This window comes from Erpetoichthys calabaricus, chromosome 17 (assembly GCF_900747795.2).
Source record: "Erpetoichthys calabaricus chromosome 17, fErpCal1.3, whole genome shotgun sequence".
Lineage (NCBI taxonomy): Eukaryota > Metazoa > Chordata > Cladistia > Polypteriformes > Polypteridae > Erpetoichthys > Erpetoichthys calabaricus.
This window is the reverse complement of record NC_041410.2, coordinates 97,714,019-97,726,929: the sequence shown is the minus strand read 5'-3', so window position 1 is coordinate 97,726,929 and position 12,911 is coordinate 97,714,019. Positions and strand designations below refer to the sequence as shown.

The following is a 12,911-nucleotide window of genomic DNA, read 5'->3' as shown; positions in this document are numbered from 1 at the left end:
GTTCCCCATTAGTTCATATTTTTTTGGGTGCCCCCCTGCTCCAGTGCCCTTAAAATCAGTTCATATTCTGAGTGATGGGGGGGCGGGTGACATCTGGCTGTCTGTCTGAATGTTCTAACTCAGTCCTCACCTTCCACTTCCACAGGATCATCAGACCATCCTGAGGGCCTGGGCCGTGAAGGACTTTGCTCCCAACTGTCCCCTCTATGTCCAAATCCTGAAGCCAGAAAACAAGTTCCATGTCAAGTTTGCAGGTACCTTCTCCCATTCTCTCCCATGCACACACAGACTCCCATGTGACACCATCTGAAATTGCCGTGTTCTGACGTAAAGTTGTGTGTGTAGTACCAGGGGTCGTTGGTCTCTGGTGTGCCCTCTCTGCTCTTCATCTGATGTCTGACACCTGGAGTGCCAGCCTTGACTGTGATCATCACCTCAGAGTAAAGAGACCTCAGTTGCACTCTGCTAGGCGTATTCAGTGTTAGCATTTGTTGCCATGTATTATGTAATGCATCAGATAATAAAATTTATTGCATTTTTCATTCTAACAAATGGCACATCACAAACATTAGCACTGAGTTCTGTAGCAAATGAGGCAACAGATTAACTAGCCTTTAATAAAAGAAATTTTAAATGAAAAATAATAAGAAATAAAAAAAGAATGACAGAGGGAGTACTAATCTCATTTGAGTCCATTAAATGTTCTGGTGATTCGCCTTCATTAATATAGAAAATTGAGAGCCGGAATAAAACATGGAAATAAATAAATAACGCTTTTCATCAACAGATATAAAGAGGACATCCTGGCATCCCAGGACCCAAGTTTGAGACCCCTGTGGTCAGATGATCACTGTGACAGTCACTGGACTCCAGTGTGATTAAGTATTCCTTCTATCAGCATTTTTTATTTCCTATTTGTCTTTTCTATATAAATGTTAGTTGTGTGTGCCATCTGTTGGAATGAAAAAAGCAATGCTTTGTGTTAGTACATGTGACGAATGTCTTACCGTAGATGTGTCGACAGTGACATCCTTGAGTGAGCGTGTGATGAGTGATGTTGTAGGTGAAGTGGTCCAGGTAGTCAAAATATGTGCTGATATAAGCCACATGGAAATGAAAGGCACTATATGATAGATAGATAGATAGCATAGTTGGCAGGATTAGATAGATAGATAGGAATGGCACTATATGTTAGATAGATAGGAATGGCACTATATGATATATAGATAGCCTAGTTGGCAGGATTAGATAGATAGATAAGAATGGCACTATATGATAGATAGATAAGAATGGCACTATATGATAGATAGATAGATAGATAGATAGATAGGAATGGCACTATATGATAGATAGATAGATAGATAGATAGATAGATAGATAGATAGATAGATAGATAGATAGATAGATAGATAGATAGATAGGAATGGCACTATATGATAGATAGATAGCATAGTTGGCAGGATTAAATAGATAGATTAGGTAGATAGATAGATAGATAGATAGGAATGACACTATATGATAGATAGATAGATAGATAGATAGATAGATAGATAGGAATGGCACTATATGATAGATAGCTAGATAAGAAAGGCACTATATGATTGATAGATGGCATAGTTGGCAGGATTAGATAGATAGATAGATAGATAGATAGATAGATAGATAGATAGATAGATATAGTGCCTTTCCTATCTATCTATCTATCTATCTATCTATCTATCTATCTATCTATCTATCTATCTATCTATCTATCTATCTATCTACCTGTCTAATTCTGCCAGCTATGCTATCTATCTATCTATCATATACAACAACAACAACATTTATTTATATAGCACATTTTCATACAAATAATGTAGCTCAAAGTGCTTTACATGATGAAGAAAAGAAAAATAAAAGACAAAGTAAGAATTAAAATAAGACATAAGATATAGTGTCATTCCTATCTATCTATGATTGATACATAGATAGACAGACTTGAAAGGCACTATATAATAGACAGATAGATAGACATGAAAGGTGCTCTATAATAGATTATTCGATCTAAAATTAACTATATGGCAGATACATGGACTTTTGGTGTAGTTGGCAGGATTATAAAGCTAGATAGATACATGTGAAAGACATATTAAAAAGATGCACTTGGTTGTGTGCGCCATCAGTTAGAATATAAAAAAAATGCACTGCATTGTGCAAGTACACATGACAGACGCCTTGCAAGTGGGCGTGTTGAGAATGCTAGCCATAAGTGAGTGGGTGGCGAGTGGCGTCGTAGGTTTGGCGAACTGCAGTTCAACTCTGTTGGATTCCTTTCTATTCGCTCACACTTCCACACTTAGACTTAAGTGCTACACCAATAGTGGACTGACCCAGATAGTTTATATAATTAATGTGAGTCAATATAAGGAAGATGGATGTGAAGAGAACTACATGACAGATGGATAGATTAGACATTAGAACGTCAGAATAATTGGGACAAATGTAGAAGCCATTCAGCTCAAGAGGTTCGTCCAGACTGTTCACCGAAATGGTCTGAAATAACACCAGGCCAAGATATGAAGGTCCCTGAAGCCCTGATGGACAGAGCTGAAGTTGACTGTATAACAGATAGTTGGAGCCTTGGCGTAGTGGGTAGGATTACAAATCTAGTTAGATATGAAAGACAAATATAAAGTGCTGGTTGTGTGCTCTCTCTGTTGGAATGAAAAGTGCAATGCCCTTTATTAGTACATGTGTTGAGAATGATGGCGTTAAGGGAGCATGTGGTGTGTGATGTTGTAGGTATTACAAACTGCATTTCACCTCATGTTGGGTTCATTTCAATCAGCTGACGCTGAGATGTAAGTGCTAGATGAAGAGTGGGCTGGGCCAGATAGTTTATAGCATATGAGCAGGTATAAACCAGATGGAAATTAAAGGCATCAAGAGATCGACAGTTCGTTCATTTTTTCACTCGTTAGTTGAACTGGTGGCATATTTGGGGGTTCGGGGTGCGGTGCGTCACCTGCAGAAGTGGCATCTAATTTAAGGCACCTTGTCAGTCTGGCTAATTGATACAACATCTCAGTGGGTGTACCTCATCTGTCTGAATTGGTCAGCATCAGTGCCCCCTTTAAGGGATTGAGGCAAAGAGCAGGCTGCAGGTAGTGTCATTCTATCCCACAAGATCAGGAGGAAAACTGATTTCAGCCCAAATAAATATTTAAGGCTTATCGGAGTTTGAAATAAAAGAGCCCATCAGATCCTGTTAGATGCCTTTTATCCTGTTTATCTAAACCTAGAAGCGGATTTGTTTTTGTGCCAATGTCTTTGTGGGGGTGGGTATCCTGGGGGGAAATAATAAAATCTTTGTAGCATCCATGCGTCTTCCATCAAATAGGAGAGCGAGAGATAAAGAGAGAGAGAGAGAGCGAGAGAGAGCGAGCAAGTGAGGTGCCGAAACCTCTGGGACAACAGAGCTGAAGTCTAAGCCCAGGGCTCCCCCTGCTGGCCACACGCAGCAGTAATCCAAATGAAATCCAGACTGATGAGCAAGGGAGGCGTAAGGAAGGTCCTAAGTTTTCACTGCACAGCTGTCCTTTCCCTTCTTCAGCCAAATCTTTGATCCTTGCTGTTTTCCTGACAGTGTTGCAGCTCATTTTACGTGCTCGTCTCCGGCACCATTCCAGCAGTTTGACTTCTTTTTATCTCAAACTCATTTCTTAATTAAAGCTCGTTTTTTTTGTTTTGTTTTTTTGTTTCACTAAAGCCGCTGTGCTGTTGTTGGCAGATGTGACAGAGCTGTCGGCATAGTGTGGAGCCCAAGCACAGGGCTAATTGCTTCTCTCTAATTGTGCCTTGCGCCCAGTGGACTGCATCACACGTCAGTACCGTAACTGAGTTTGTGCTCATTGCTCTCCTCGGTCTCTTTTTAAATGTTGTATTATGGGACATATAGCAGAGTGAAAAAAGGGCACTTTGTCCACCCACCCATCCATCCATTTTAAAACCCGTTTGCTTTATTTCACACTCATGAAGAGTCGCATCCTGCATTCAGACAATGGACAGGAACCACTCCATCATGGGGCATGGCATCTTATCTATCCATCCATCCATCCTTTTCAGAATCCTGATTATCCACCTCTTCACCCATCCATCCATCCATCCATCCAGCCCTCTTACTTCAATCCATAATAATCCAGAAGCAGACCTTCTTGAATTCCCAGCAGGTACACAGTGAGAGCCCACCCTGAACTGGACTCCAGTTAATCACCAGGCCTGCTCCTTTCTGTCATCCATCTCGTTTGTTTTGAATCCACTTGCTTCAATTTAAACTTGTGGTCCACGGTAGGATTTTTATGAAAGAAAGGAAACAATTCTGAAAGGGACACTAAAGTTCATCATGGGGTACAATCCATCATCCATCCTCCCACTTTCCAGAGCTGCTTGCTTCCATTCAGACTCTTGAAGAATCACATTCTAATTGTGCAGCATTCAGGTGGAAGAGAGGAGCCGGTCGTGGGTGGACATTCATCCATCCATCCATCTTTTTACTGAACTCAGTTCAGGCCATCAGAAACCAGACCTTCTTATGAAACCATCAGCTTTAAGCAAGAACCAACCTAAAACGAGACCCCAGTCCACCCCACAGCACGCTGCTTTACCTTTCCATCCATTTTTCTAACCCATTGGCGTCAATTCAGACTTATGAAGAATCCACTACAGCATTTGGGTGAAAGAAAGAAACCAATCCTGGAAGGGATGTCAGTCTATCACAGGGCACATTCATCCATCCATTTTCTGAACCCACATCCTTCAATCCAGAGTAGTAAAGGACCAGACCTTCTCATGGTACCATCAGGTGCAAATCAGTGGGGCACCAGTCAGTGACTGGGCACTGTCCATCCATCTATCTATCCATCCACCATTTGCTGAACCCACTGGCTTCATTTCAGACTCCTCTAAAACAGATTCTTATTCCAGCAGCATTGGGGTGAAGACTGTAAACAAATCCATCACAGGGCACACTCCTTCCACCCACCTGTACATCCACCCATTTTCTGATCCTGCCTACCTTAATTAAGCCTCGAGACAAATCGGCCCACCTGTGACATTTGGGTGCCCGAGAGGAAGCAGTCCTGGGTGGGACTGCACTCCATAACAACTCACAATATCTCATCCATCCATCCACTTTGTGAACCCACTTAATAAAAACAAAATCAGATCCTACGTCTGAAGCATTCTGATGCAAGATGGGAGCCAGCCCAGGAGGGGACTCCACTAATCCATCACAAGACACATTCCATCCACCCATCCATCCATCTGTCCATCCATCCTCACATTTTATGAATCCAATTCAAACAATTTTTGCCTACGTCTTTAGCATTTGGGTGCAAGACAAGTGACCAAGCTTGGGTGGGACATCACGATTTCATCTGTTCATCCATCCATTTTTTAACCTCAGTTTCATAATCCAGAATCTCAAAGAACCAGAGGCTCTCAGGTTACCATCAGGCACAGTGCAGATGCCAACACTGGATTGGACCCCACCAGTCCATTGCAAGGCACATGCCATTCATCCACCCATCAGTCTATCCATTTTCTGAACCCATTCAAAAAATCAAATCCCTCGTCTTCATCATTCAGGTGCGACCTTGGGTGGGACACCAGCAGTCTGTTACGACGCACTCTCCGTTCACCTATCCATCCAAATGTTTTCTGAACCTTCTAACTTTAACGTGCTTTGAACTTCTGCATAGTATGAAAGGCGCTATATTAGAAGACAGCATTCTGTAAGTTTGTCTATAGTGCACTTCCAATTATAAATATCATGCGTGGGTCCAGTGCCCCCTTTACTCCTCTGCATCAATCCTGTGGGCAGCAGCAGAGTTCACCGCACACAAGTGTCAGCGATGGCGAAACGCGTCACCCGATCAGGCCCCATCACCGGAGGTGTCACTTGACTGAAGATTTGTGACCTGAAATGGCTCAGACAATCCCGGAATCCCCCCCTGCACCCCAAGAAGGGGGTCAGCCTGAGGTATTTAGAAAGGCTTTCCTTCACAAGGCGCTTGTGACCGATACACGGGTGCCCCCTGCTGTTTGCTGCCTTTACCGCAAGCGTTGTGGTGCCAAAGCCCTCTCTGCAGACACTGATTGCGATTCAAGAGCTGATGCAAAGCATTCAGCCTCCCAGCGGTGAGCATCATTTCTTCATTTTCATCTCCACTTTCCATTTTCAGCTGTCAGATTGAAAATGAAATTGAAGTACAAGCGTGAAGAAGCTCGACAAATCTGTGGAGAATTTTTTTTTTTCCTGGCCAGGAAAGTTGGGAATAGTTTTATAGGAAGAAGTTGAGACACAAACAGGCAGTCTGCTTAGCCAGAGGTGTGAGCAGAGAGCAAAGCAGGCTTTAGAGCAGCAGGAGGAGGAGCGCGAGTGTGTGCAGGAGACCACTGATCGGAGTCTACACCAGGAAGCAGCTACATCTCCATATGTATGAAATTCAACGTCTGTCTGTCTGCATGTCTGTCCGCTTTTCACGAGAGAACTACTTCACAGATTCAGATTGGGGTTTTTTTCTAGAATTTGCTTGAACATTCATCACTCTTAAGTATTATAGTCCACTTGCAGGAGTGATATACTGTATTTGTGCTAATCAGAAACACAGGTTGCGGGCTGAGTGAAGGGGAAGCGTGACATCAGGAGTGGGGAGCCAGGCGAGGCCTTTCTCCTCACTCAGGTGCCAGACTCCATTCGAGTCGCTCTACCTCTCGCCACATGTTGGAGCGCACCTCGCCTCCACTTAGCTAATGAATGAGAGAACTACTTCACAGATTTCGATCGGGTTTTTTTCTAGAATTTGCTTGAACATTCATCACGCTAAGTATCAGAGTCCGCTTACAGCAGTGATATATTTGCGCTAATCCGAGGCCGAGGGAAGGGAGAAGCATAACATCAGGAGTAGAGAGCTGGGCGGGGCCCTCCTCACTCGTGTGCCAGCCTCCGTTCGAGTCGGTGAACCTCTCACCACGTGTTGGAGTGCATCTTGCCTCCACTTAGCTAATGAATGAGAGAACTACTTCACAGATTTCGATCACTTTTTTTTTCTATAGTTTGCTTGAACATTCCGGTTGATTTTGTGACTTCTCTCATCGCACTAAGTATCAGAGTTTGTTTGCGGTATCAATTTATTTGCACAAATCTTTATTGCAGATGTTGAAGGACGCCAGTCTTCTAAGGAAGTATAGTCGGCTCTGTCCTCTCTTGTATTGGCAGTCCAGTCCTAGTTATCATCCAGCTTCACTCCCAGGTATTTATAGGTCTGCACCCTCTGCACACAGTCACCTCTGATGATCACGGGGTCCAGGAGAGGCCTGGGCCTCCTAAAATCCACCACCAGCTCTTTGGTTTTGCTGGTGTTCAGTTGTAGGTGGTTTGAGTCACACCATTTAACAAAGTCCTTGATGAGGTTCCTATACTCCTCCTCCTGCCCACTCCTGATGCAGCCCACCATAGCAGTGTCGTCAGTGAACTTTTGCACGTGGCAGGACTCCGAGTTGTATTGGAAGTCCGATGTATATAAGCTGAACAGGACCGGAGAAAGTACAGTCCCCTGCGGCGCTCCTGTGCTGCTGACCACAATGTCAGACCTGCAGTTCCCGAGACACACATACTGAGGTCTGTTTGTAAGATAGTCCACGATCCATGCCACCAGGTATGAATCTGCTCCCATCCCTGTCAGCTTGTCCCTAAGGAGCAGAGGTTGGATGGTGTTGAAGGCACCAGAGAAGTCTAGAAACATAATTCTTACAGCACCACTGCCTCTGTCCAAGTGGGAGAGGGATCAGTGTAGCATATAGATGATGGCATCCTCCGCTCCAACCTTCTCCTGGTATGCGAACTGCAGAGGGTTGAGGGTGTGACGGACCTGTGGCCTCAGGTGGTGAAGCAGCAGCCGCTCCATGGCCTTCATCACATGTGACGTCAGAGCGACATTATATTATATTGACAGTGATAGTTTGATCCTTTGATGTTTCTCGTACTCCTTCGTATCGCTTCTGAAGTTGGTCTTTTTCTCTTTCACGCTAATGCTGATGTTTCTCACGTTGGTCCTAATACTTTCTATAATGATCGTTGCCTCTTTCTCTCAATGCTGGTAGTGTTTCTCATGCTGATTTTCTACTTGGGCCCTGCCCTGTTTCTCACACTGATTCTCATATTTCTAATTCTGGGTTTCTAGCAGCTGCCATGCAGATCTTTTACTCTTTATGATAATCTTGTATGCGATTTCACAATTGCGAAACATGAGCCTCACTAAAATGAGGTCTTGCAGGTTCTCTTAAAGGAAGTGAGCTTGCTGATGATTCTCAGAACGGTCCTAACCGTCTGTCATACTGATGATGGTCTACAGCGCCAGACGCTCCTCTTCGTTTGTCTGCTCATCCTGCCTCCATCTTTAACCCTTCTGTTCCTAATTCCATCCTGAGAGGTCTGAATGTGCTGCCACTCGTCATGGTATCAGTGTGTTTTACTCATTTCTGGTGTTTATCTTCTCTTTCTTTCATTGATATGATTGATGAGATTTTCATCTTTACTCTCCTATTAGTGCAGACGTTTCTCACTTCCTGGCATTTCTGTTGACTTGTTTCGACACAGGAATGTGTCCTTTCCTACGGTTTCTCAAATTGATCTTTTCCTCGTTTCTGAGTTGTAGTGAGGTGCATTTTTCCGGGCTTTTCCTGTCTCCAATGTTACTCTGGCTGTTTCTCAGTCCTTTATCGTTTTTCTCTTTCACGTTCTGTTTTTCACATTTATCGCACTGACTTTATGCGTTTCAATCTAAGCCTGTTTTTGTTTTTCAAAGACATATAATATCCTCTGTTGCGTGTTTTTCTGTTCCAGGTATTACTCTTCCCATTTGTATCTACTACAGCTTCACATTTTGTCATTTTTACCTTCTGATTCTTTGCTGTTGTTTCTCGTGCCCATCAGCAGTGGCGACACCGCAGTTAACAGGAGTGAGCTGACCTTAGTAATTCACCTGTTAGCTGGCGCTGTGAGGGGTCCTCTTCTGATCCAGACATTGCAGTTTCCCGACTGACCACCATCAGTTCATCATCGTGCAGATCTTCAATCTGAGATGTTTCGTGCTGCGAGTCCACGGCAGTTCATTTGGTGATGAGGATGGGATTGGCACTTTGGTGTGAGTCCATGGCAGTTCATTCACAACAAAATGAAAGTACACTTAAATAACAGGGGTTGAGATTGTAACATGGGGGAGAAGTTATTTTACCAAGAGAGGGTGGAGAGATCCTGTGCCTTTCCATCTCGCAGTCAGGATGCCAGCCAGCTGTTGCGCACCCAGTTTGCCCGCATTGACACTTGCAGATTTCCAGATGTACGTCTGGACGCTGGGTGACCTGAAGCCCTCACTGCTCTGCTCTTCCTGCTCGCCTCCCTCCCTTGCCATACTCTCTCTGGTGGTCTGATTTAGGGGCGCCTTAACCAGCCCTGCTGTAACCCAGTTTACCCAGGTAGACCTACGTACCACAGAGCGATCAGTCGGCCCCTCGGAAGCACAGAGCAGGCAGACCAAACATTTACTCTGCAAAACAAAAGTGAAGTGCACTTCATACTTTACAGCCAAACGACTCAGTCGGGTCCTCGTTTGTGAATTCCAAAGCGGGCTTTTCTGCCAGCAGCTGGCATCTCAGGAATGAATTTTGAAGGAAACGGGAGTACAATAGAAGCGTTGCCGTGGCAACAGGGACCTTCAGCTGCCTGCCTGTTCCCAGCACAAAGAACCTCCATGAATGCACAGAAATGAAACACAGAAAAGTTTAGCAAAGTTGCCTTTGAACCTGAGGGAACGGTGACCTCTCAAGTCAAGCCTTGCTGTCTTTGGTGGCCTTCCGTAGGGTCCCTAGGAAGGAGTTGACCCTCGGTGATGCACTGAGTCCAGTGTTCTGAGGTCGACCTTCTACACGCAGCGAGGGTCCAGTCAGGCTGTGTGATTAAGAGCAATAAAACCTGTGATGATGGCCCCCTGTCCTTAGAGGCGGACACTTCAACTCTGTGTTAATGGAGCCCAGCAGTGAACGGCATTCATCAGATTTAGGGGGGCCTACTGTTACTGTACAATGGGTGAAACCTCAAATCATTATAATAGCCCTTGTTAACCCTAAAGGCAGAATTTCAAAAGTAAAAAAAAAAAAATAATGGGCACCATCGCCCCTGAGGAAGAGAAGTAACGGAAGTCACAGTTTAGTTATGGGACTGTCCCTGCCTCTGTGCCTCCAGTGAGGTGACAGGCTCCCCACATTCTGTCACCAGTCCTCATTTCCACTTACAAGTGTCGCTCTTCTGTTGCCCTCCTCTCTTTTCTGTATTACATGCCCTCTCCCTCTCTTTGCTACGAGTAGAAGAAAACCACTTCAGACAGTCACGCCAGTTTATCGTCGGGCACTCTCACTCATGCGCGTCACGTTCTGTTTGACCCCATGTCCTTAGACTGTAGTGGCATACTACAGGGGAGACTTTAGGACTCCCACCCATACATAGGGGGGTATAAGCTGGCCGGAGATCAAAATGGTCCTCAGCCTGTGAGGTGGCAGTGCTTCTCTCTTCTGATGTCATTGACGCAGCAGATGTGCCCAGGGTCTGGCCTCTCGGCTTATCCACATTGTGAACTTTTAACATCAGGCTTGGCTTACAGGGGTCTTCTAGCAGGGCTAATTAACCCCAATGAATATCACGTCGAGCCCAAAGCAGCACCCTGTCAGGTATACAGTTAAATTTGTGGATTTTTTTTGGATTTCATGACACTGCACCAGCCAGTATTGCAGATGTACCCCTCACCCTCAACCCCCCCATTTTACCCTGGTGTACCTGTCAGGACCAACTCGCTATTGTTGGAGGCCCCCATTGCCTGGCCACACAGCAGCCTTTAAACTTTCAGATTCTTCTAGAGGATCGACCGACAGCCTCAGCAAGCAGCCTTTCAGGCCTTGGAGAGTTGGCACAACTGAAGAGTCCCCGGGGGGCAATGAAGACTCTTGGAGCTCCCGGGCTGTGGCGCCGATGCCGTCTTTATGAGCTTCTGCAGGGTGGGTGAATACAGCAGACACAGTCCTTAATGTCCCCTTGGGGGTCTGGCCTTTACCGGGCCCACCCAGCTGTAATGGGCAATGATCATCTCTCTTCATTCTCTTACCCTTCAAATGAATCTCACAGTCCATTAGACACAGCAGCACCTCTTCTTGCAGTGTCTCTGAGCCGATTTTTCCGGATTCTTCCATCTCGCCTCACGACTGGGCCGCGACAGCAAAATACAAACAGCAGGCGGTAAATATGAGTAGAGTTTGTGGAGCTCCTAGTGGGCAAGACGACTAGGGGGCATTAAGTCTACCAGAGATAATGACATACGGTGGCACAGTGCTTAGCCCTACGACCTCAGACCTCCAACAATAGGCGCTTTGAGCATGGGAAAGGCGCTATATAAGTAAAATGTAGTATCATTATTGGTATCTAATGTATTATTACTGTTATTATCTAAGTTATGTGTGGGGTTTGCGTGTTCTCCCTGTGTCTTCATGTGTCATTGACATCAATGTGAAGCTAATCAGTGTCCAGTGTGATCTTTTCCGGTGCCACTTCTTGGTATTCACTCTTCATTAATTCTGGACATTGGCACCTTTTTATATTTGCCTTTCTCAGCTTTTGGTGGTGGGCACTTCTTTGTGTTTACAGATTGATAGTTTTGGTGGGCTGGTAGTGCCTTTTGATGTTTCTTAGTCTTAGTGGTTGGCATCTTTGGACATCTGCCTTTTCTACTTTCAGGGGGTTAGTGTTTCTAAATTTACTTTTCCTTACCCTTAGCCATTGGCACCTCTTGGGCTTTTTCTTTTATTCATCTTGGAGGGGGGGTTAGTTAGTGTGGTCTGAAATTTGACCTTCATTAATCTCGGTGGGTTTTTGCTCCCCTTAGCATGTGACATTTTTACTTTTGTGGACTTCATCAATCTTGGAAGTTGGTATCCTTTGTAGTGTTCCTTTTTTTCTTCTGTGTGTTTTTTTTTAAATATTTCTTACCTTCCTATAATTTTAGGGGTCTGGCACCTCTTGATTTTAGTCCTTCATTGATCTTGGCAGTGGCACCTTTCATATTTTGACCATTTTGATTTTTGGGGCTTTCACTTCTTTGCCTTTACCTTTCCATACCTTTGAGTGGCTGGCATCTTTTAACATTTGCCTTTCAATATTCTTGGCCATTGGGACCTCTTGACATTTTCCTCTTCTGCTTTTGGTGGTCTGGCCCTTGTTTGTTTATCGTTCCATAATTTTGGTGGACTGGTGCCCTTTGATATTTGGCCCTCCTTAATCTTCATGGTTGGCACATCTTAACATTTGCCTTTTCTACTTTCAGGGTCCATCCTTTTATTCCATTCATTATTCTTGGGGGTTGGCATCTCTTTGCCTGTTCTACTTGCGTGTTTACACTTGTTTGTGTCTACCATTCTGTAATTTTGGGGGGCTGCCACCTCTTGGCATTTGCCCTTTGTTAATTTTGCTAGGTCTCACTCTCTACATCACCTTCATTTATCTTCTTCCTCATTGTGCCTGGACATGTTGCCACCCTCTTTCCCCTATGGTAGTGCCCAGTACAGCATACCACTGAAACCAAAGCCCCCTTTTCGTGTTTGTGTTTTACTGCTGGGATTTTATTCACATCTCACAAATGAACAGGACATTGAAGTGCACTTTCCCTTTGCCAGTTGCCCTACTTGGCTTGGGCAGGACACACCGAGACTTACAACGGCTCCCTTGTTTTAGCCCCCAAATATTTAAATCTGTGATCTCCTCCCCTGGCAGGATGTCCTTTAGCGACTGATCTTTGATTTTTATCTCTTTTATGCTCCTTGTGACCTTC

General features: G+C 44.6%; 1 protein-coding gene across 2 annotated transcripts in view; it reads left to right on the top strand.

The window, feature by feature from the left end:
- Positions 1-12,911, top strand: part of LOC114667844 (potassium channel subfamily T member 2) — a 191,458-nt gene that overhangs the window by 139,893 nt on the left and 38,654 nt on the right. For both annotated transcript variants that reach the window (XM_051920531.1, XM_028823348.2), the window contains exon 15: positions 146-254. In XM_051920531.1, coding sequence (XP_051776491.1) covers positions 146-254 — 109 coding nt within the window. The remainder of the gene's footprint in view (positions 1-145; positions 255-12,911) is intronic.